Raw genomic sequence first — 25,156 nt, 5'->3', positions numbered from 1 at the left:
CGGAAGGGAAAACCGAGCCGAGCCGCCATTTTGAATCCTCATTCACAGCTGTAATGCAAATGGCTTCCTCCTCGGTAGACAAGTGCACTTCCATGGCAGGAAAAAACTACATTTTGCCGCCTATGTAGTCCCCTATTTATACAAAATTGAGTCATTTAGGATTCAGCCATGTTTTTGCTCAGCGTTAGCAACAGTTACAGGTTTTTAGCTTTCTCCTGAAATGTGTTCTTTTATTTCTTCTTCCTCAGGGTAGTAAAACTCACTTTCGCTGTGAACACTGTCGTTATCGCTATCCATGCTGTAAAATTAATGCTATTCTCCTGAGAAATGCTGGCAAAAATTTACAAGATTTTTGATAATCTTATAAAAAAAAAAAAAGATAAATGTTGACAAAAAATGCTACTATGTTTCTTGTTGTTGTGAACGAGCGAGTCGCCAAAGGTCCGTAACTGGGGTCCGTAACTGGGGTCCATATCGTAGGATACGGACCCGCTCGCCCGCCAATCAGAGCGCAGGATTTGATGAAAACCGGACTGCGAAAAAAAAATTAACAGTTATTCCATGAAATCGAGTCGTACATGAGCTGATAGCCGATGAGACACGGAGCACCAAGTTGTCTATAAGCCATGTACGACGAGATTGAGTGGGATAACTGTTTTATTCTGTCCACATTCATTGGATTTTGAGAAACCGAGCATTTTTATTTTTTGCATGATGTAATTTTCAAACTTCTTTGAGCTTTTGAACCAGTCTAAAAAACATTCACTAAATTTTAATGCTTAAACATGAAGAACATAAACAAACCGATGAAATGGCAGTAGCAACTTGTGAAAAATGCTATAATAATAATTCTTGGGGGGAAAAATACATTCTTACCATCAAATACATCCATTTCATATTTTGTTGCTTTTTTTTTTATATTTTTGGTGGTTTTGTTTTCGAGTAGCATTTTTATTTCGTCCTCGGTTGGTTCAGCAACACGTTCCACCATTTTGTTTTTCTCTACTTATGGTATATGAGCTGATAGCCTAGTAGTCGAGTAGCCAGTCAGAGTGCACGATTGATGGCTCGTATCCAGTGAATGTGAATAGAATAATTCCTGATATTTCACTCCGATGACGTCACTCCCAGTGTTTTCCCACTGACTAGATGCAAGTTGTCAAAATGAAAATGCTTTTGATTAACTTGCAGGTTTTTTGGCGGATGCGTCCATATAATATAAAGAACATTACATGGTGGTGCAAAGATATGAACTTTATCTTCTCATGTTGAAAAATATATCACTTATTCACTTTGCGTCTGTACTTCCTCCGCAAACTGAGGAGAGCAAGAGTCCTGGCCCCCATCATGCACAAATTCTACAGAGGCACCATCAAGAACATCCTGACCAGCTGCATCACCGTGTGGTACGGCGCCTGCACCGTGTCCTGCTGCAAGACTCTGCAGCGCATCGTGAGAGCAGCTGAGAGGATCATTGGTGTCTCTCTTCCTTCTCTAATGGATTTCTACTACTCCCGCCTCACCCACAAAGCCATCAGGATTGCAGGTGACCCCACCCACCCATCTCACAGTCTCTTCAGCCTGCTGCCGTCGGGGAGGAGACTGCGGAGTGTCCGGGCCAAACCAGCAGGCTCAAGGACAGTTTCTTTCACCAGGCGGTCAGGAGGCTCAACTCCCTCCCTGTTCTGCCCCTCCTTCCCCCTCTGACCCCTGCCACAGATTCTGCCCGCACACCCCCTGCCCCCCCTTCAGCATCTGATATGTCACCCTCACAGTTCCCACCCCCAACACACACACACTCTCAACGTTCATTAACACACTGAACTCAGGGACTGCACATTTCACTTTACCTCGCTCATTTGCACTATTCCGCACTACCTCACCTTAACAGCTATTAGTTTATTGTTTATACTGCTTATTTCATGTTTACCTGCTATACCTCAAGTGCCCTTGACTGTTTATTTGCACCAATTTACGTGTGTGTGTGAGTGTTTAGTCTATGTCTAGTTCTTATCTAGAGTGTTTATACTGTTTATATCGTTTGTTTAGTCTATGTCTAGTTCTTATCTACTGTTTAAACTGTTTGTTTTTTCAATTATTCTATTTTTATTTATTGCATTGCTTGTTTGCACCATGGGTCAGAGAGGACTGAAATTTCATCTGTGCTGTATGTCAAGCATGTATAGCATATTTGACAATAAAGTTGACTTGACTTGACTTGTATGGTGGTGAAAAGTGCGATATAAACTTGTGTGAAGTTTAAAAACGGACACTGGGACGGAGACAAGATGAAAAGTCCAAGTACACGCCGCTCCCTGAGTCCTTACGTGTGTCTGTGCATGCACATTTTTCAGCTTGCGTGCAAACATGGTGTGACCAGTAGACAAGTCTGGAGGACATGCAAGAAGCTGACGTGTGTGTGCCGCAGAGGGTGAATGAGTTATTTAGCTCAGAGCTGTGCCTGGAGTTATACATCGATGAAGCAATAGATAGTGTCCCAAGTGTCTGAGTGCACGTGTGTGTGTTAAACTACACATGCTTTACATATTTATAAAACTTCAACCTATCTCAAAAAGTGAGAACATTTCAGGTTTTTTTGTTTAATTCACTGTTTTTGTGCTGGACGGATGCACAAACTCGCTGTTTTATCTCTGCGTAGAGGAAAGAAAAAAAATCCTCAAAATAATGAATTATTCAAATTCCTGATGCAAAGTAAAAACATTATTGGACAATAACAGAACAGGTGTGTTGTGTGTGAAATACAACCCCGATTCCAAAAAAGTTGGGACAAAGTACAAATTGTAAATAAAAACGGAATGCAATGATGTGGAAGTTTCAAAATTCCATATTTTATTCAGAATAGAACATAGATGACATATCAAATGTTTAAACGGAGAAAATGTATCATTTAAAGAGAAAAATTAGGTGATTTTAAATTTCATGACAACAACACATCTCAAAAAAGTTGGGACAAGGCCATGTTTACCACTGTGAGACATCCCCTTTTCTCTTTACAACAGTCTGTAAACGTCTGGGGACTGAGGAGACAAGTTGCTCAAGTTTAGGGATAGGAATGTTAACCCATTCTTGTCTAATGTAGGATTCGAGTTGCTCAACTGTCTTAGGTCTTTTTTGTCGTATCTTCCGTTTTATGATGCGCCAAATGTTTTCTATGGGTGAAAGATCTGGACTGCAGGCTGGCCAGTTCAGTACCCGGACCCTTCTTCTACGCAGCCATGATGCTGTAATTGATGCAGTATGTGGTTTGGCATTGTCATGTTGGAAAATGCAAGGTCTTCCCTGAAAGAGACGTCGTCTGGATGGGAGCATATGTTGCTCTAGAACCTGGATATACCTTTCGGCATTGATGGTGTCTTTCCAGATGTGTAAGCTGCCCATGCCACACGCACTAATGCAACCCCATACCATCAGAGATGCAGGCTTCTGAACTGAGCGCCAATAACAACTCGGGTCATCCTTCTCCTCTTTAGTCCGAATGACACGGCGTCCCTGATTTCCATAAAGAACTTCAAATTTTGATTCGTCTGACCACAGAACAGTTTTCCACTTTGCCACAGTCCATTTTAAATGAGCCTTGGCCCAGAGAAGACGTCTGCGCTTCTGGATCATGTTTAGATACGGCTTCTTCTTTGAACTATAGAGTTTTAGCTGGCAACGGCGGATGGCACAGTGAATTGTGTTCACAGATAATGTTCTCTGGAAATATTCCTGAGCCCATTTTGTGATTTCCAATACAGAAGCATGCCTGTATGTGATGCAGTGCCGTCTAAGGGCCCGAAGATCACGGGCACCCAGTATGGTTTTCCGGCCTTGACCCTTACGCACAGAGATTCTTCCAGATTCTCTGAATCTTTTGATGATATTATGCACTGTAGATGATGATATGTTCAAACTCTTTGCAATTTTACACTGTCGAACTCCTTTCTGATATTGCTCCACTATTTGTCGGTGCAGAATTAGGGGGATTGGTGATCCTCTTCCCATCTTTACTTCTGAGAGCCGCTGCCACTCCAAGATGCTCTTTTTATACCCAGTCATGTTAATGACCTATTGCCAATTGACCTAATGAGTTGCAATTTGGTCCTCCAGCTGTTCCTTTTTTGTACCTTTAACTTTTCCAGCCTCTTATTGCCCCTGTCCCAACTTTTTGAGATGTGTTGCTGTCATGAAATTTCAAATGAGCCAATATTTGGCATGAAATTTCAAAATGTCTCACTTTCGACATTTGATATGTTGTCTATGTTCTATTGTGAATACAATATCAGGTTTTTTTGCGGCACGGTGGTGTAGTGGTTAGCACTGTCGCCTCACAGCAAGAAGGTCCGGGTTCGAGCCCCGTAGCCGGCGAGGGCCTTTCTGTGCGGAGTTTGCATGTTCTCCCCGTGTCCGCGTGGGTTTCCTCCGGGTGCTCCGGTTTCCCCCACAGTCCAAAGACATGCAGGTTAGGTTAACTGGTGACTCTAAATTGACCGTAGGTGTGAATGTGAGTGTGAATGGTTGTCTGTGTCTATGTGTCAGCCCTGTGATGACCTGGCGACTTGTCCAGGGTATACCCCACCTTTCGCCCGTAGTCAGCTGGGATAGGCTCCAGCTTGCCTGCCACCCTGTAGAAGGATAAAGCGGCTAGAGATGATGAGATGAATATCAGTTTTTGAGATTTGTAAATTATCGCATTCCGTTTTTATTTACAATTTGTACTTTGTCCCAACTTTTTTGGAGTCGGGGTTGTAGATTAGTTTTGAACATTTTTTTCAATTTTGGGTGTGTGTGTGTGTGTGTGTGTGTGTGTGAGTGAGAGAGAGAGAGAGAGAGAGAGAGAGAGAGAGAGAGAGAGAGAAGGATCCATACTCACATTTGGCCCTGAGGTACAGTTAGATTGAGGCTGCTGAGGACTCGCAGCTTGCCGTAGGAGCGACACACGTCCCGACACTGAATAGCTGAACTGCAGCTCTCCTCCACATCCTCCAGATCTGCCTTCATCATCTCACACACACCACCACTCTACAAACATATATATTACACACACACACACACACACACACACCAGAAATGATATTAATGTGATTTGATGCACAAGGCCACCTCACATGAACAATGTCATCCTGATGGAAATAAGAGGCGGGAAACGGCACAGCGACTGAAATCGTCTTCTGATTTTAAACATTGAAAAAAAGCAAACCAAACATTTCCATAGAGGCTTTGCACCATCACGTGACCTCATAGCAATGGTAACTACACCGCCATGACAGGGGACACGCTTGTTGTGCTTCATTCAGCAGAGTTAATTGTTATTGATTGGTATGGGAAGGTTTTGCTGCGTTTTTGAATGTGCAAATCGTTCTGAACGAAACAAAGACATCAGATTTTTTTTTTTTATTTACCAGAAGTAATTCATCATCAGGGGTAAAAAGTAGAGAGATTTCTAAACGCAGAAGGGAAAATGGGGGGAAAAAATCATTTAGCAGGGCTTGGTGTCGAATGGAGAGATCAAAAACCCAATGGTGCCCATTTCATTTCCACGAAGGTATGCATTCCAAATAAATAAATATAAAAAATTGCATTTACATCCGGGGATCCTTCAGAGCGCGTTGCACACGTGCCAGTCGTTATGGGAAACACCTGACGCTGATTTGAGCGCAATCAGCACACTGTTTTCACAGAGACTTTGTGACGTATTGCCAGGTATGCGGCAGTAGACGAATCAAAGTGCAGGAAGAGTGTTTATTAACAGGCGTGATCTTTACAAAAAAAACCACACACACACAAACGAAAATCGGAAGCAGAGTCATAAACATGGCTAGAAACAAGCGTGACAGTGATAATGCTCATACTTCACAAAGCCTCTGTGTCCTTACAGTGTGTGCTGATTGTGCTCAAATCAGCATCAAGTGTTTCCCATAATGACTGGGTCCCAAATACGGACACAATGCGCTCCGAAGGATCCCCAAATGTAAATGCATTTTTTAATATTAATTTTTTTTTTTTAATTCTTACCTTTGTGGAAATAAAATGAGCATACCACAGGGTTTTTGACCTCTCCGTTCAATACCGAGTCCTGCTGAATGTTTTCCCCCCCATTTTCCCTTCTACGTTTAGAAATCTTTCTATTTTTTACTTTTTTACATTAAAGTATGATGTAATTTGTAAATTGTAACATGCACTCACCAAGGTGGCTTATTTTTGGCAGATGTTTTTATTTTACAATGCTACCTCATCTATCAAGTGAACAGTCAGCTGACTGCATTTCCTCTGAATAAAACTTTCAGTGACTAAACTGGTTCAGAGTGTTGACACACCCCGATTTCAGCATGACTACCTCCGACACAATTAGGCAATGTATCAGCACATTACATTCAATACATTCAGCTTATTATGTCCAACTTTCATGTTACTATGATTATGCAGCATAGCATAGGTTCATATCAATGCACTCATTCTTGTTATAAATGTTACTGTTTCTATAGAAACAGGGAGTCATATGAGGGACACGAAACATATTCTAAACCTGATGAACTGATTTTAAAAAATCCCTGTGTTATAAATACATATGTAAATATATAAAGTATATAAAACAGCACTTAGCGTAGCGAAATTCCCAAATATGTAATTGATATTCATCATTATTTTGAGAATAGCACCAAAGTAAGAGCATACTGCTGTGATGGGAAATCTGGCTCTGTTCAGTGAATCGGGTTATTTGACTCAGTTCACCAATGAGTCGACGCTTTTGGCTTGCAAACAGCTCCTTTTGTGTGTACAGAGTATACTGAGGTGACATGCTGGATGCTGGCTATTTTTTAAAGCTAGACGGCCTTCCGATTTCATAAAATTGGTGAAATTTAGTTCGTTCTGAAATTTGGTCATTGTGATAGATATTTATTTCTGTAGTATCTCACAAAATATCAGGCCATTCTGTGGCTGGGAAGTTATTTAATTTGAGGGGATTCCCAAGCAAATAATGTGCATGAAATCGCTCGCTTTGTGCAGTCAAGCAGACAGAGGAAGTCCGTGTGTGTGTTTGTGCGCATGCGCAGGTTTACCTTTAACTGTACACTGACAGTTCCATCATTCTGTTGCTAAATGAACAGCTGATCACACCAAGGTGCTCACTGAGCGCCAATATTTATTAGTTTGGTCCTGCGTTTCCTTTCCTTCACATATAACATAACGTCTTTTCTTCTCGCTTTCCGTTACTGTAGTCGGTCTTTCATGTTTCATTTGCACACTCATGTCCTCCGTTTTCCTCTCATGTTTCCTTGCATGAACGGGGAAAGCCCACCACGTAATGCATGATGCAGTATCTTGAATTGGGTCATGGTGAAGCAGGAAAAAATAGCGGAGAATTTAGGGCCACATGGCCCTAAATTCTGTCAGGTATGCGAGGGAGGCGGATGTATGTGCAGAAGTATACAGTTTAATAAAGTGCAGAATATATATACAGTGAGACAATATATACACAGGCAAACAATCCAAAACGGCAGTCTAGATCAAAAACGAGAATACAGCCAAAAGGATTGTTTCAGGCACAAACAATACATCAAAGGCTAAGTGAGGACAAGCACGAGAAACAGGCACAAGGATCGTGAAACAGGAAATCAAGACAATAGGTAGAAAGGCTTGGTAATGCATACTTGCGTATCATAATACTTCACAATGCATCAGCACAGTCCTTAAATAGGCAAACACATAGTTTCTTAATTTAGCTCAGGTGCGACTTGATCACAGCACGCGTGCTGGAGTCCACTCGGCGTGAGCGCAGCCCGAGGTGCACCTTCAGGTGCACGTGCCACAGCATGCAGGACTGACAGAACCCCCCCCAAAGAGCTCCCACTGGGAGCGAAAACCCATCTTACTTGGCCACGGTGGGGGTCCGGGCTCAGGCTCAGGACACGACTTGGGTTAGGCATGGGCTGGAGCTTGGGACTTGACTTGGGCTCTGGGCCGGAATTATGCTCCGACTCCGGACTTGGCTTGGATCCAGAACTGAAGGTGGACTCAAACACCGGGTTGGATTTGAGCTCTGGCAATGACTTGATCTTTGGGCTGGACTCTGGCTCAGGTTTGGGCTCTGGATCTGACTTGGGCTCAGGGCTGGGCTCAAGCTCCGAAGACAATTTGGGCTTCGGCGACGACTCTGGCTCCAGCTCAGGAGACGACTCAGGCTGGAGTTCTGGAACTGGCTTGGATGTAGGGCTGGGCTCGAGCTCAGGAGATGACTTAAGCTTTGGTGATGACTCTAGCTCCAGCTCAGGAGATGACTCGAGCTTTTTAGGAACTGGTTTGGGCTCAGAGCAGGAAGCGAGCTTCAACTCAGGCTCCAGGCTGTATTCGGACTCAGGAGAGGACTCAGGCTCTGGGGATGACTCGAGTTCTGGACTTGGCTCAGACTGTGGACTTGGCTCAGACTGTGGACTTGGCTCTCTTTCAAACTCTGGACTTGGCTCAAGTACAGGCTTGAGCTCTGTCAGTGCGTTGCTTTGGTCCTGGTTAGGACCTGGCAATGGGATGACACAGACATCTTCATGGCGGGCTGAAGCAGAGGTCGTTCTGACATCCTCTGACACAAGTTCAGGAACAGGCTCAGGTTCTGGCCTTAACTCTGGCATCAGCACTGAAGCTGGCGCAGGTGCCGACTCTGGTGCTGGCTCTGACGCAGGTTCTGACGCTGGCTCTGGCACTGGAGTAGGCACTGACGCAGGCTCTGATGCTGGCTCTGGCACTGGAGCTGACTCCGACACTGGCGCTGGCATAGGTTCTGGAGTAGACACTGACACAGGCTCTGGCACTGGTTCTGGAGCAGACACTGGCGCTGACTCTGGCTCCAACTCTGGCACTGGAGCTGACACTGGCACTGACTCTGGCTTTGAACACTGGCACTGACTCTGGGTTTGACTCTGGCACTTGTTCTGGAGCAGACACTAGCACCGACTCTGGCGCTGGTTCTGGAGCAGGCGCTGGTTCTGGCGCCGGAACAGACACTGACACAGGAACAGATGCTGACACTGGCACGAATGCTGGCACTGGCTCAGGTTCAGGCATGGGTTCTGATACAGACATTAGACATTAGACAGACATCTGATACAGACATTCAGGCATTAATTCAGGTGCTGGTTCTAGCTGAGAAACCAGCTCAGGGGAGACAGCCTCCAAGAGGGGCTCAGGAACAACAGCCTCCTCTGCTGTCTCTACATCAGCCACTGGAGGGAGCTCTGGAGTGACGGCCTTCAGGAGGCGCTCTAGAGCAACGGCCTCCTCTACTGCAGCTGCTTCGGCCTCAGGCGTGAAAGCCCCCTCCGAAAAATTTTTATGGGAGTTCTTCTCTAAGAACTCATAAATAAACCAGAGCATCACCTGAAACTCCTATGAGCTCCGGAGGCATGGGTGCTCTAATCTCAACTCGGCCCATTGGCATGCTCGTCCAGTCAGCCAGGAAATCATGAATGTAACCCAGATGGGTTCTGGAGGCTTGGGTTCCTCAAGGTCTGCATAAAAGATGCCACACTGGATGCTGTATCCACATGGGTGATAGTCTCCATTGTAGGGTGTAGGAGTGTAAGCACCGGTACGCTGGCAGAAAAACAAGGCGAGAGGCTGAGATACGAAATTCTGGAAGTGGCGTGGCATGGAGTACTGGAAACCTTCTGCTACATCCATTGTAAGGCGAAGTATTCTGTCAGGTATGTGAGGGAGGCAGATGTGTGTGCAAAAGTATACAGTTTAATAAAGTGCAGAATATATACAGTGAGACAATATACACACAGGCAAACAATCCAAAATGGCAGGCTAGATCAAAAATAAGAATACAGGCAAAAGGGTCGGTCGAGGAGCAAACAGTACATCAAAGGCTCAGCAAGGACAAGAACGAGAAACAGGCACAAGGATCATGAAACAGGAAATCAAGACAATGGGTAGAAAGGCTTGGTAATGCGTACTTGCGTATCGTGATACTGCTGATGCACCTGCATTGCAAATAGTCCTTAAAGGAACAGCCCACCGTATTTCCATAATGAAATATGCTCTTACCTGAATTGAGACGAGCTGCTCCGTACCTATCTGAGCTTTGCGCGACCTCCCAGTTAGTCAGACGCAGTCCGACGCACTGTCACTCCTGTTAGCAATGTAGCTAGGCTCAGTATGGCCAACGGTATTTTTTGGGACTGTAGTTAGATGTGACCAAACTCTTCCGCGTTTTTCCTGTTTACATAGGTTTATATGACCAGTGATATGAAAAAAGTTCAGTTAAAAAAACTGAAATGTAGCGATTTTATATGCTATGGAAAGTCCGCACTATAATGACAGGCGTACTAACACCTTCTACGCGCTTCGGCAGCGCATTGATACAGAGCTCAGATATCAATGCGCTGCCGAAGCGCGCAGAAGGTGTTAGTACGCCTGTCATTATAGTGCGGACTTTCCATAGCATAGAAAATCGCTACGTTTCAATTTTTTTAACTGAACTTTTTTCATATCACTAGTCATATAAACAGGAAAAACGCGGAAGAGTTTGATCACATCTAACTACAGCCCCAAAAAATACCGCTGGCCATACTGAGCCTAGCTACATTGCTAACAGGAGTGACAGTGCGTCGGACTGCGTCTGACTAACTGGGAGGTCGCGCAAAGCTCGGATAGGTACGGAGCACCTCGTCTCAATTCAGGTAAGAGCATATTTCATTATGGAAATACGGTGGACTGTTCCTTTAAATAGACAAACACATCCATCCATCCGTCCATTATCTGTAGCCGCTTATCCTGTGCAGGGTTGCAGACAAGCTGGAGCCTATCCCGGCTGACTATGGGTGAGAGGCAGGGTACACCCTGCACAAGTCGCTAGATCATCACAGGGCTGACACATAGACACAGACAACCATTCACACTCACATTCACACCTACGGTCAATTTAGAGCCACCAATTAGCCTAACTTGCATGTCTTTGGACTGTGGGGGAAACCGAAGCATCCGGAGGAAACCCACGCAGACATGGGGAGAACATGCAAACCCCACACAGAAAGGCCCTCGTCAGCTGCTGTGCTTGAACCCAGGACCTTCTTGCTGTGAGGCGACAGTGCTAACCACTACACCACTGTTCCGCCTAGGCAAACACATAGTTCCTTAATTGAGCTCAGGTGCACCTTGTTCACAGTGCACATGCTGGAGTCCACTCAGCGAGCGCGCAGCCTGAGGCGCGCCTTCAAGTGCACGCGGCACAGCATGCAGGACTGACAAATTCATTAATTGTTCTATTTAAAAAAAAAACATAATAAAATTGGAAGTCTGTGATTAGAATTCAGTAGCTTTCGGTCCACTAAACAAAAATAATTGAGTGTCGGGGAAAATTAATTTTATGACCTACACTTGAAAACGGGGGCGGCACGGTGGTGTAGTGGTTAGCGCTGTCGCCTCACAGCAAGAAGGTCTGGGTTCGAGCCCCGTGGCCGGCGAGGGCCTTTCTGTGCAGAGTTTGCATGTTCTCCCCGTGTCCGCGTGGGTTTCCTCCGGGTGCTCCGGTTTCCCCCACAGTCCAAAGACATGCAGGTTAGGTTAACTGGTGACTCTAAATTGACCGTAGGTGTGAATGGTTGTCTGTGTCTATGTGTCAGCCCTGTGATGACCTGGCGACTTGTCCAGGGTGTACCCCGCCTTTCGCCCGTAGTCAGCTGGGATAGGCTCCAGCTTGCCTGCGACCCTGTAGAACAGGATAAAGCGGCTAGAGATAATGAGATGAGATGAGACACTTGAAAACTCTGAAAGGCAGTCTACCTTTAAGGTTTGAACACAAATTATATTAAGACTGCAGTGCAAAAGTAAACTGTAGTATCTGCATATTTTTTGAAGTTGAGTTTTGTGTATGAAGTTTCGGTGCACTATCTGTTCTATTATATGTGAAAGTTCTGTGGCTCTACCAGTGTTGTAGCTGAGTTACTAAACCTCGAGTCCTAGTCCAGTTTTGAGTCCCCAGTGTTCAAGTCCGAGTCACTGAAGAAAATTTTGAGTTGAGTCCGAGAACTAGACTCCACCCACACCATTTGACGGTGGCTGTTGCTGCCTTTATGTGAAAGCGTCTTCGATACTGTGTTGGACTAACGTTACTGCTCAACTGCCTGATTTTAGTTAATGGGTCTGTCTCAGAAACTGGGTACTGTGGGGGTCCCCCACTAAATATACTCACAGTCAATAAACTATACGGTTTTGAATGGTGATGTTGGGTTTAATTTGAAATAAAATGATGAAAGAAATAATACAGATAAAACTAAATCTTTGATGTGAATATTCAGAATTTGGCAAAAATTCTGCAAATTTGTGGAAAAATGGCGGCTTGATCTGGGACATGATAAATGGTTGACTACATCGCATTCCCTTAAAAAGTTGTAGTCCACTGAAAAGTCTACAGTTATCACTAATTGTATTTTAAGTTGTAACTTTATACACCTAAGGATTGGTGCGCTCACAGAATAATCATAACCGTAATAAAACATCATGCAAAATATTTGATCACCATCGTAACTCTGTTTTCCGCATACCCAAAACCAATACGATCGTGTTTTTTTATCGAAACGGAAAGCCTCAGGGTCAAGGTCACGACCTCACCAAAAGTAGTAACTTAAAATCATTACGCCATATAAAAATTTAGTTATAAATCTGCGATTTTGTTTTTTAAAACGAAAGCTGAAAGTTAGGTATAGAATATGTTTCTTACAGAATATGTTACGATGGTAGCTGGTCTTGTATGAATTTCTGAGCTATAAAATGAGTTGTGGTCTATTTTTTACCGTAGCATGTTATCTGTGTGCGTGGAAGGACACGCATTAACAATTTGCATGTATAGAATGGAATTTTCCACTCCAACAGTTAGAAGTTGATCGTGCTTCCATTTGCGGTCTTTCTGTTACGCGGGTGATCTGTTCGGACGTTATCGCTGAAAAGGTGAGTTTTGACAGTTTTATTTTGTTTTAGTCTTGGAGTATAAGGCAATAGAATGTTTCTTTTTTATCTTAATTTCATATTTCGCAGTGTTTGCGTATTTTTGGCCAATATTTTGCAACCATGGTCAACTTAGATCAAACTTTTGATAGAATCTACGTCCAGTTTTTAAAAAAATATGTCGCTAACTGTTTCAGTATCTCACAGAAATGATAATAATCACACAGTTAGCTGAGAAGAATTGATACTAATTGTGAGCAACTGTGGAATTAACGATTTTATCTTACGTTCGGAACACGGAAGTGGTCAGCTGTCTGAGATCATGCTTCCTTATTATGAGAGGGAACTTATAAACCATAAAGAGTGAATGAGTATGTTTGGGGTTTTTTTTAATATGGCTGAGTGTTTCAATTCCTAACAGAAGTGATAATAATCACAGGATGAGCTGAGAAGAATTGATATTAATTGTGAGCGATTGTGGAATTAACGATCCGACTTACGTTCGTAACACAGAAGTGGTCGGCTGTCTGAGATCACGCTTCTTTATTACGAGAGTGAGCCTATCTATCATAAAATGCAAGTGAGAGGATTTTTTTTACAAGTATGTGTGGCTGACTGCTTCAGGTCCTCATGCAAGTCATGATAATCTTGAATGTTGGCCATATTTAGACAAGCAAAAGCTACAGAGCTTCATGATTATCATTCTGGTCACTTTCGTAATTTGGAAAGGTATGTTGATGCCTCTTTGTTGCACTTGTGATGGATTCTAATTTCTAACATCGACATTGAGATTTCATAGATTTTACTTTATATATGTTGATGAAATATCTTGTGTTTAAATACTTTTTATATTTTAGTATTTACAAAAACAGTTACTATATTATTTTTCTTCTCTTTGTTTCAACATCACATATCGTCACTTAAGCTTGGTCATGGAAGTTTCTGTGCAGTTTCTCTGTAAGGTGAGTGATGTATTTTTATTTCTTTCCCCAACAGATAATTAAGTTAGACCATGAAAGTCAAATACACAGTTACATAAATTGATGGCATACATAAACAACACTCATCTCATCTCATCTCATCTCATCTCATCTCATCTCATCTCATTTTCTTCCGCTTATCTGGGGCCGGGTCGCGGAGGCAGCAGTCTGAGCATGGAAGCCCAAACTTCCCTCTCCCCAGACACCTCGGTCAGCTCCTCGGGAAGAACACCGAGGCGTTCCCAGGCCAGCTGAGAGACATAGTCCCTCCAGCGTGTCCTGGGTCTTCCCCGGGGCCTCCTCCCGGGGGGACATGCCTGGAACACCTCCCCAGAGAGGCGACCAGGAGGCATCCGAAAGAAACACACAAGTTCCAAATACACACAGGCCTGTTAAATAGGGGATGTTTTGGGGATAAACACTAATTGATAATCGGGATGAGCCGGAGGGGATTAGCCGGACTTCAGTTTATATTTGTGAAATATATATCTATTTTGGGCGGCATGGTGGTGTAGTGGTTAGCGCTGTCGCCTCACAGCAAGAAGGTCCTGGGTTCGAGCCCCGGGGCCGGCGAGGGCCTTTCTGTGTGGAGTTTGCATGTTCTACCCGTGTCCGCGTGGGTTTCCTCCGGGTGCTCCGGTTTCCCCCACAGTCCAAAGACATGCAGGTTAGGTTAACTGGTGACTCTAAATTGACCGTAGGTGTGAGTGTGAATGGTTGTCTGTGTCTATGTGTCAGCCCTGTGATGACCTGGCGACTTGTCCAGGGTGTACCCCGCCTTTCACCCGTAGTCAGCTGGGATAGGCTCCAGCTTGCCTGCGACCCTGTAGAAGGATAAAGCAGCTAGAGATAATGAGATGAGATATATCTATTTTAATGAAATTAAAAAGGCAATAGTTTGGGAACTATTTAAGATTAGTTTAGTGTGGGGGCAGTATTGCCAGTTGGCAAACTGAGGATGGGGGAAAGGGGGTTTATGAAATGAATAATCTAGGGGAAGTGCTGCCGAAATGTTTTTTCGCTCATTTGAAAGTAATGCAGAAGTCCACCTTAAAGGGAAAATTAAGTTTTTTTCTTCATGTCCAGTTTAATATCAGTTCTTATTGTAATGACATCAAATTTTTAATGCCGATATATTTTAGCATGCACAAGAATGTTACAGGAATAATTTGCTGTAATTAGTATTTTTCTGTGAAGATTGAGAATGCGGGCAGCACGGTGGTGTAGTGGTTAGCGCTGTCGCCTCACAGCAAGAAGGTCCGGGTTCGAGCCCCGTGGCCGGCGAGGGCCTTTCTGTGCGGAGTTTGCATGTTGTCCGCGTGGGTTTCCTCCGGGTGCTCCGGTTTCCCCCACAGTCCAAAGACATGCAGGTTAGGTTAACTGGTGACTCTAAATTGACCGTAGGTGTGAATGTGAGTGTGAATGGTTGTCTGTGTCTATGTGTCAGCCCTGTGATGACCTGGCGACTTGTCCAGGGTGTACCCCGCCTTTCACCCGTAGTCAGCTGGGATAGGCTCCAGCTTGCCTGCGACCCTGTAGAAGGATAAAGCGGCTAGAGATAATGAGATGAGATGAGATTGAGAATGCTTTGTGACTGTACTAAATCTTTCAGATGAGCTTTCATACACGCATTGCTACCACTTCTTGTTTTAATTAACTATCTTGATACTTTTTTAAAACAACCTTCAATACCTGTGGATTGATTCGAAGTTTATTCAAAATTTTCTAATAAAAATCATTAAGCTGTTTTACTTTTAATCAGGTCAATGGCTTCGTGCCATAGTTCAAGGCTAAGGATACTGTACGTCTTTTAGAGACACACACTCCGAGCCTTACTCCACCCCCACCGCCCAAAAAAAGGAAAACTGCCGCTGAGGCGACACGCGATTGGAAAGACCGACTGAAACAAAATGAACCTGAGAGATGGGCTGAATATATCCAAAGAGGCAGAGAGGCAACAAAAGCCTCCAGAAAAAATTGTTCTGAAGAAAAGAAGGTACATTTTTTACAAGAACCTAAATCAAAGTGTGCATTAGACATATTTTGCAAATGCGTCTATTGCACTGACGTGCGGTCAGGGGCGGCACGTGAGGCAGGGCCTCACCGGTCATCATCCAGCCATCATGAGATGTCTCATCTCATCTCATCTCATTATCTCTAGCCGCTTTATCCTTCTACAGGGTCGCAGGCAAGCTGGAGCCTATCCCAGCTGACTACGGGCGAAAGGCGGGGTACACCCTGGACAAGTCGCCAGGTCATCACAGGGCTGACACATAGACACAGACAACCATTCACACACACATTCACACCTACGCTCAATTTAGAGTCACCAGTTAACCTGACCTGCATGTCTTTGGACTGTGGGGGAAACCGGAGCACCCGGAGGAAACCCACGCGGACACGGGGAGAACATGCAAACTCCACACAGAAAGGCCCTTGCCGGCCACGGGGCTCGAACCCATAACTTTCTTGCTGTGAGGCGACAGCGCTAACCACTACACCACCGTGCCGCCCCATCATGAGATGTAATGAATGTAAATAATGATAACAATAAAGATTTGTCCAATCATCTGTGCTATATATGCCATTTCTGTATGATTCAAATAATTTCAATCATTTTTGCGATCAAAATCGCCGTATTTGCCTATTTCCTATTCAATTGCAGCGAATATGCAGCGACGTGAGGCAGCACCAAGCCGTGCCTCACGTCAGATTGCGCAATCCCTTGTTAACTGGGTTGAGCGCGTGCCTTTTGCTTACTCTGTGTATGCTACCAACGCAATGCTGTATTAAAATGTTTTTTATACATTGTAGACATGTGTATAATATGTCCTCACTTTCCTTATAATATGTAATGTTTTCTACGTATGTGTATCACTTATTTAGCGTTAACAATTTGACATAAAGCCGCACTGAAAAGACATGAGGTGAGGCAGGCAGTAGCTCTGCCGCAGCGCAGAGGGCGTACGTGAGCTCAGTTATTCTTGTTTGGTGGTCACGTAAAGTTTAATTTGGTTTGTTGTTGGCTTGTTCCGATTGACTGCAACAATGGAGGATGTAATAGCTCAACTGAAAGGTTTCTCAAAGTTGGACTTTCTTTTTGAGCTTTTTTCACCTTTATTGAATAGGACAGTGTAGAGACAGGACAGGAAATGAGTGGGAGAGAGAGACGGGGAGGGATTGGGAAATGACCTCGGGTCGGAATCGAACCCGGGTCCCCAGATTTATGGTATGGCGCCTTAGCCACCTGAGCCACGACGTTGTGTGTGTGAGAGAGAGTATCCGCCGTGATGCTGTGCCTTGCGATGGATGGATGTGGCACCGGCCGTGGTGCTGTGTGGCCTGTTCTGTCTGTAGCACTGTGGTTCATGTGTTTGCTCTGTGTATGGTACCCGCTGTGTGGCCTGTGTGGTCCACCGTGGTGTTTTTTGGAGGTAGGCTACTGAACCGCCATTCATTTTTCATTCTTCCTTGGCCAAATATGTACCTTCAAATGTACCTTATGTAAAGAATGCTGCTATGAGATATGAAACTAATCGGTATTTGGCAAATATTTTGGTGCATATTTGAAAATCTGATTTTGAAAAAGTCAGTGCCTCACTAGCCACAAACCTCACCGCATGTCACTGGTCTATTGTTGATATAGAGGTTTTCGACCCACGTGACCGTTGCCATGTCAACAAGTAGACGGCGCCATTTTGACTGTCACAAATATGGCGACTACCGGTAGCGATACACTGTTGATCATGACGAAGTCTCATTGTCGAGTATTTTATCCGGCCTAGATGACGCGAGTAAGAAGCGATATCACCAGAAAATCAATGATGCTGGTGTACGTGATCCGTACACGTTACCAGGCTATCTTTTTCTGGCTTTGCAGCGCTGCAGCGCGGGTGATCTTCCTGACCTGCAGTCAGGCGTGTGGGAAATACCAGGGAAAAAACATAAAAGAAAAAGGAGCGAGATGCAGAAAACACCTTCACTATCCAGCGACATAGGGCATTTACAGGGCGAGCAGAGGGAGAGGTATTTGCAAAAATTGAGGTTAGCAGGCTTAGAGAACGACGTTTACCTGCTTCCACCAGGATTGTTCACTGACGTACGGAAGTACACGAAGCCCTCGTCTTTACCTGACTTCGGCCCACATGATCTGTATACCTATGTCGTTAAAAACCAGGCTGGGTAACATGCCTACATCAGCGGGTCGTCCCTGGAGCTGGTGGTCGCCATCTTATTACAGCTAAGGTTTGTTCACATTTTCATTTACTTTCGGTCCTCAGGATAAACAAAATGTTATTAAATGTCATTGAAATAACTTCTTAGTCTGTTGAGACATGGCCCGTTATAAATTTGCTGTTACCAGGCAATGACCAAGAACTGTATTATTAGGGTCGGTGTAGTTGTAGCAGTGCACTAGCAGCTAGCTGTTAGCACTAGCTAATGTCAACAACAGTAGCTAGTATGTTACTGTAGCAATGTTTATGTTCAGTCATTTGGATGACTGTTAAAACCTTTCAGTCTCAAGTTTTTCCTTTACTGTATTTACTAGTTTACTGAGCTAGCGTGCTCGCTCCCAGCCTGCCCGAGCGCGCTAGCTCAGTAAACTAGTAAATAAAGTAAAGGAAAAACTTGAGACTGAAAGGTTTTAACAGTCATCCAAATGACTGAACGTAAACATTGCTACAGTAACATACCAGCTACTGTTGTTGACATTAGCTAGCTTGACCTTCAAAATGGCGGACACCGGGGCGTCACGTGACCTGTGACGTCACGTCGAAATCCTCTATACACTACCATTCAAAAGTTTGGGGTCACTTTGAAATGTCCTTATTTTTGAAAGAAAAGCACTGTTCTTTTCAATGAAGATCACTTTAAACTAATCAGAAATCCACTCTATACATTGCTAATGTGGTAAATGACTATTCCAGCTGCAAATGTCTGGTTTTTGGTGCAATATCTCCATAGGTGTATAGAGGCCCATTTCCAGCAACTCTCACTCCAGTGTTCTAATGGTACAATGTGTTTGCTCATTGCCTCAGAAGGCTAATGGATGATTAGAAAACCCTTGTACAATCATGTTAGCACAGCTGAAAACAGTTGAGCTCTTTACGTTACGTTCACACTGCAAGGCTTAATGCTCAATTCCGATTTTTTTGTGAAATCCGATTTTTTTGTGAGGTCGTTCACATTAACAAATATATGCGACTTGTATGTGATCCTCAGTATGAACGAAAAGCGACCTAAAAGTGTTCCGCATGCGCACTGCAGGATACGACGACGTCACACGCAGTGAGCATGGCCAGTGTTTACGGAAGTAAAACCGCCCGGTTGCGGTATGACCCATCCAATCTAGCTTGAATAGCTGCATCCCCCCAAATGGAAATCAGCTCCCTAACCTCTGCGTCCTTCCATTGAGAAGATTCAGAACCTTCACAGCCCGAAGCGTCCCTCGCATTGATGTCATGCGCAGGGGCGCAGATACGTTTTTTGAACTGGGGGGGGGACAAAAAACTGGGGGGGGGACAAAGCTGCCAGCAAACCAACCCCAACCCCAACATGCCTGTCAAACTTGTTGTTAGTAACCATAGCAACCAAGCTCGAGCTCGCAACCTGTGCAGTCTGCGCAGCTCAACCAACCGAATATCAGTCTTTGTTTTGTTTTATGTGAGTTGTTGCAACTATATGTATACACTGCCGTGCACCTCAATAAACCGAATGGTAATTAGTCTTTTGATTTTTCCGTGAGGTTTGCCTTATGCAAAGAAAGACAGCATAGACGTTTTTTCCTCCCTATAAGTAGGGGGGACCGAACGAGGTGAATTTAAATATGACTCGTCCCACCCTCTATCTGCGCCCGTGATTATGCACCATGTTGTTGTAACTTTTTTGAGAGACCCGCCGCCTACTTCAGCGCAGAATAGTGACGTTTGTGGCTTGTTGATGACGTGTAAGTCGGATGAATGCGACCTGGCGGTTCAGACTGAAGTCGCATATGAAAAGAGCGGATAGGAATCGGAATTAGCACCACATATCCAAACGGCCTGGGTCGGATTTGAAAAAATCGGATCTGTGTCGTTCATATTGTCAATAAAAGATCAGATACAGGTCACATATGGGCGAAAAGATCGGATTTGAGTCACTTCAGCCTGCAGTGTGAACGTAGCCTTAGAGAAGCTATAAAACTGACCTTCCTTTGAGCAGATTGAGTTTCTGGAGCATCACATTTGTGAGGTCGATTAAATGCTCAAAATGGCCAGAAAATGTCTTGACTATATTTTCTATTTATTTTACAACTTATGGTGGGAAATAAAAGTGTGACTTTTCATGGAAAACACAAAATTGTCTGGGTGACCCCAAACTTTTGAACGGTAGTGTATTTGTCAATAAGAATATGTGTATGGCAGTATAAGTGAATGAAGCGAAGCATACCTGAATATTGCAATTAGTACAAGTTTCATTTTTATGTCACAGGGTTATTCATCATAATGTGTTGAAAAGTTGCCAAATACAAAGCTAACTTTTGTGTGTGTGTGTGTGTGTGTGTGTGTGTGTGTGTGTGTGTGCAGGCCATTCAGAGAGAACAAAGCAGGCTTCGGATGCAGACGATGAGAGCCCGAAAAAAAGCAGAGCAGCCAGAGCAACCTAGATTGACTCGAGCTGCTAAAGAGGAGCAGCATCGTAGCAGTCAGCAGGAGGCGCATTTTGTCACTGGCTGCATCAAAACACAAGAAACGAGAGAAGAAGATGAAAAAAGAGATTGAGGAATATTACAAAAGTGTTTCCTGCCCCATCCCTGACAAGAAGCTTGACTCATCAAAAACCGGCCAGGCCGCATGACTGTTGACGAAGCCCTTGAGAGAAGTCTACGATGACTTTGTTGCCGTGCAACCAGCAGGGTCAACAAAGGTCAGCTTCTCTCGCTTCGCCAAGTGCAAACCCAGGCACGTTTATCCACGGCAAGACTGGCGGCTGAGAATGTGTCTGTGTGAATATTGTACAAACGTTGACCTGAAGCTTTGCACCCTAAATGCCAATCGCTGGAAGGATAAACAATGCTGCTCGCATCAGGCATGGCTACCATGCCATCGATCTCCTGACCTGTGGTCGGGATGACGGAATATGGCAAAAGAAGTGTGCGTACAGGGAGTGTGTAGAGTGCCAAGACCAGACACTGAAGCAGCACACAGCGCGGCTCCTGCAACACCAGCGCCCCTGACCTGGTTGTAATCAAAATATAATTTAACCTTAAGTTGTGAGAATGATTACATTTTAATACAGTGTGTAAATCTGCAACTTGTTCAGATGTGATATAAGTAATGATATCGTCACTGTAAAAATAAACTAGTAAAGAAAAAAAACATGTTTCCATGTTACGTTAGTGATGAAAAAAGCAAATAATTGAATAAATCAATGGGATATTGTGTGACAGTTTCAAACTTTTGTCTGTGTATTACTATTATGCTAATTGATAATTTAGTACAAAATAAGGGGTGTGTCTACATGACATCCTGCAGGCACAACAAAGTAAAGTTTAATAAAATGTATGATAACTGATGAACATTCGAAACTAAGGAGTACAATTTAAAAATCATGATAACAAATATGTTTTTGCTTTTCTGTCCAATAATTGCATTTAAAGAAACAGATATATGTACAGAAAAAGATATTCCTTGGTTATTAAAGAGGGTTTTTAAATGCATACATGTTTCCATGTTACGCGAGTGAACTTCAGAACATCGTTAAATTTTTCCACAGTGGAGGCCAGATAAAGCAAGATGCTATATTTCTTATTAAACATGACAAAAGAAACCTTGAGTGTTAAGTAAATGCAAAAAAAAAAAAAAAGTAAAATTAGAAAATTTATTTTTTGACCATAATGTCCCAAATGAGAGACCAGTTTCTGAGACGGACCCTAATAGGCTACAGATAAAAAGCTAGTTCATCGGTCAGCAAGCCCCACTATCAGCAGAGCAATGAACATAGCGTGTCACTTCCTTCTCTGGGTGGAGTCTTGCAAAATGACGATTGAAGTTCGAGGTCATCCTCGTCGTCTCCTCGATAGTTCTTCTACATACGGAACACACGGTACTGCATCCCCCCCCCCACTGCACGAGAAGTCTGTATAAGCAAAGTAGACAATCCTAGGAGCGTTCTCTCCAGGCATTTTAGCGCCATTAACGTTAGTTTGTTCCTGAACATGACATATGAACAGGTGAATGTGCATTCTCTTGCACAAAAGTAGTATAAAATTAATGTAGATATAAATATCTTGTGCTGAATTATTATGGCATGTTCATACTTGCCAACTTTTCAAAATTCTCATGGGGGAGAAAAGTGCGTGAACGACATTTTCAATTGGACGAGGGTATGATGTGCGGTTGAAACGATAAAAACAGTGGATCCCAATTAATTGCAAACCATTTGAAATTTGTACAATTAAAGAGTTTTTGAATTGTTGATATTGTTCTATCAATTACTATAGGTTATGGGATTCATGTATCAGGCATGAGAGAGCTCAGAGTGAAAAATCTGAAATAATACTCTTGTCTTGAATTTTAATATAACAATAATGAAAGGGAAGTCTGCTTAAATCAGATTTTGAGCTGAAAAATCTCATGCCTGAATATTGTATACATACAGAGACCCACAGAAAATAACACAAGTGATGCTTTAGAAGAATGCTTATCTCATCATCTCTAGCCGTCTTATCCTGTTCTACAGGGTCGCAGGCAAGCTGGAGCCTATCCCAGCTGACTACGGGCGAAAGGCGGGGTACACCCTGGACAAGTCGCCAGGTCATCACAGGGCTGACACATAGACACAGACAACCATTCACACTCACATTCACACCTACGGTCAATTTAGAGTCACCAGTTAACCTAACCTGCATGTCTTTGGACTGTGGGGGAAAACGGAGCACCCGGAGGAAACCCACGCGGACAACATGCAAACTCCACACAGAAAGGTCCTCGCCGGCCACGGGGCTCGAACCCGGACTTTCTTGCTGTGAGGCGACAGCGCTAACCACTACACCACCGTGCCGCCCTGACTGAAAGTTTTTAAACAAAATTTAAAAATGGCACTATAAATACTACCATACTATCAGAATATACTCCACAAAGAAATTCACTTGAATCACTTTCCACGAATAGTCGAGAATACTTGAAATTTCAAGGCAACTGTCTGCATTAAGAATTTTATGTTTTGCCAACGATGTATGCCCATGATAATCCAAACTACGATAACACTGTTATCTTTATTAAGAATTCTTAATTAAGTCAATTTTCAATTCCTCATTCTGCCAACATAGAGTTCTCTTTTTGCTGAACAGTGGCATTCACAGTAGTACAAAAAGGCAATTGAGGATCTCACAACTTTTGGGGGGCTTTTTTTGGATAGGACAGTGTAGAGACAGGAAATGAGCAGGAGAGAGAGACATCAGGAAATGACCTCAGGTCGGAATCAAACCCAGGTCCTCGGACTTATGGTATGGCGCTTTATCCACCTGAGCCACGACAACATGATCTTCAACTAGAGAGAGAACCACATTGCCCAGCCCTTGCATTTGGGAGAGGAAACCCCGTGTCTTGGTCATTAAGAGCATGTGCTGAATAAACACCTGTGGCAATTATGTATTTTCAATTCAGATTATTCACTATTGCATATTTACACATCATTGAGGTGCACCCTATCAGTTTGATGTGGATTTTTCTGTTCGTTAATAATTATTCATATTTTCTTGTCCATTCAATTGTGAATATGGAATTACTTGAACAAAGCATAATTCTATTTTTTAGAATTATCCACATCAAGAAAAATCCACATCAAACTGATAGGGTGCACCTCAATGATGTGTAAATATACAATAGTGAATAATCTGAATTGAAAATACATAATTGTCACAGGTGTTTATTCAGCGCATGCTCTGAATGACCAAGACACGTGGTTTCCTCTCCCAAATGCAAGGGCTGGGCAATGTGGTTCTCTCTCCGGTTGAAGTTCATGTTGTCGTGGCTCAGGTGGATAAGGCGCCATACCATAAATCTGGGGGCCTGGGTTTGATTCTGACCTGAGGTCATTTCCTGATCTGTCTCTACACTGTCCTATCCAAATAAAGGTGAAAAAAGCCCCCCAAAAAATTGTGAGAACCTCAATTGCCTTTTTGTACTACTGTGAATGCCACTGTTCAGCAAAAAGAGAAATCTATGTTGGCAGAATGAGGAATTGAAAATTGACTTAATTAAGAATTCTTAATAAAGATAACAGTGTTATCATAGTTTGGATTATCATGGGCACATCGTTGGCAAAACATAAAATTATTAATGCAGACTGTTGCGTTGAAATTTCAAGTATTCTCAACTATTCTTTTTTACAGTGTGGCCGACAAAGAAATGATTCTGCGCATGCGCAGCAGAAAAATTGTGTCACTGGGTGTAATATTGTAACAATATTGCATGCTCATTCTTCATTGGGGAAAGTGGCATAATACATGTAGGATAAGCGATATACTAACAATATTGCATGCCATCAATAAACCCACTAGAAGGGAACAGAAGACAAAATTATCTAATGGTTCAATCCTAAACAGCTCCATATTCTCTTTATAAATGCACTCCATAGGGCATGATATTCACAACTGAATGCAATGACTTACCTAGTTTAAGGGCGAAGTTTTTTTTTTTTTAACTTAATGGTTAGAGAAGCAGCTCTGGGACCAAAAGGTTGCTGGTTCGATTCCCTGGACCAGCAGGTTTGTTATCCAAAACTCTTTTGCAGCTCTGATCAAATGCAGTAAAGAAACAGTGAGTTATATTCCCTGCACCAACCCGCAGCTCTTCACAGTGACAATGACGGCAGTTTGTCTTTTCTTTCTTTCTTTCCTTCCTTCCTTTTAATTTTTAATAAAGAAAAGACAAATTCCGGCAGCCTGCTGACACGCTGCTCTGCGCAGAGCACGCGCACTGCACCTGCACGCAAGCCTGTTTTGGTTCTTTAGACTTCCCCTCATTGATATGCAAATATATTCGAGTACTTGCATACTGATTGGGCGTCAACTCCCACGACGTCACGCCACTTGTGTTTTCGTTATGGAAGGCCATCGAGGCCAAAATAACGTGGACCCCTGCACTGTGATTGTATGCCAAAGGTGTAAATGCTGTATTATAATCAGTGGCGATCCTAGAGTGATTTACTCCCCGGGCGAAACCCCCTGCTGGCGCCCCCCCGCCCGTCTT

General features: G+C 43.5%; 1 protein-coding gene across 2 annotated transcripts in view; it reads right to left on the bottom strand.

Annotated features, from left to right (window-relative positions):
- Positions 1-24,871, bottom strand: part of abch1 (ATP-binding cassette, sub-family H, member 1) — a 124,373-nt gene extending 99,502 nt beyond the window's left edge. Inside the window, exons 1-2 of one of the 2 annotated variants that reach the window (XM_060933418.1) lie at positions 24,577-24,871; positions 4,874-5,022 (exon numbers count right to left, since the gene is read on the bottom strand). In XM_060933418.1, coding sequence (XP_060789401.1) covers positions 4,874-5,004 — 131 coding nt within the window. In that variant the 5' untranslated portion in view covers positions 5,005-5,022; positions 24,577-24,871. Of the gene's footprint in view, positions 1-4,873; positions 5,023-6,186; positions 6,257-24,576 lie in introns of those variants that run through there. The other variant, XM_060933419.1, reaches the window with a different exon arrangement.
- Positions 24,872-25,156: the final 285 nt, after the last annotated feature.

Source organism: Neoarius graeffei, chromosome 11, assembly GCF_027579695.1.
Source record: "Neoarius graeffei isolate fNeoGra1 chromosome 11, fNeoGra1.pri, whole genome shotgun sequence".
NCBI classification, from domain to species: domain Eukaryota; kingdom Metazoa; phylum Chordata; class Actinopteri; order Siluriformes; family Ariidae; genus Neoarius; species Neoarius graeffei.
Note: the sequence above shows the minus strand (reverse complement) of the source record. Positions and strands in the feature narration are given on the sequence as shown.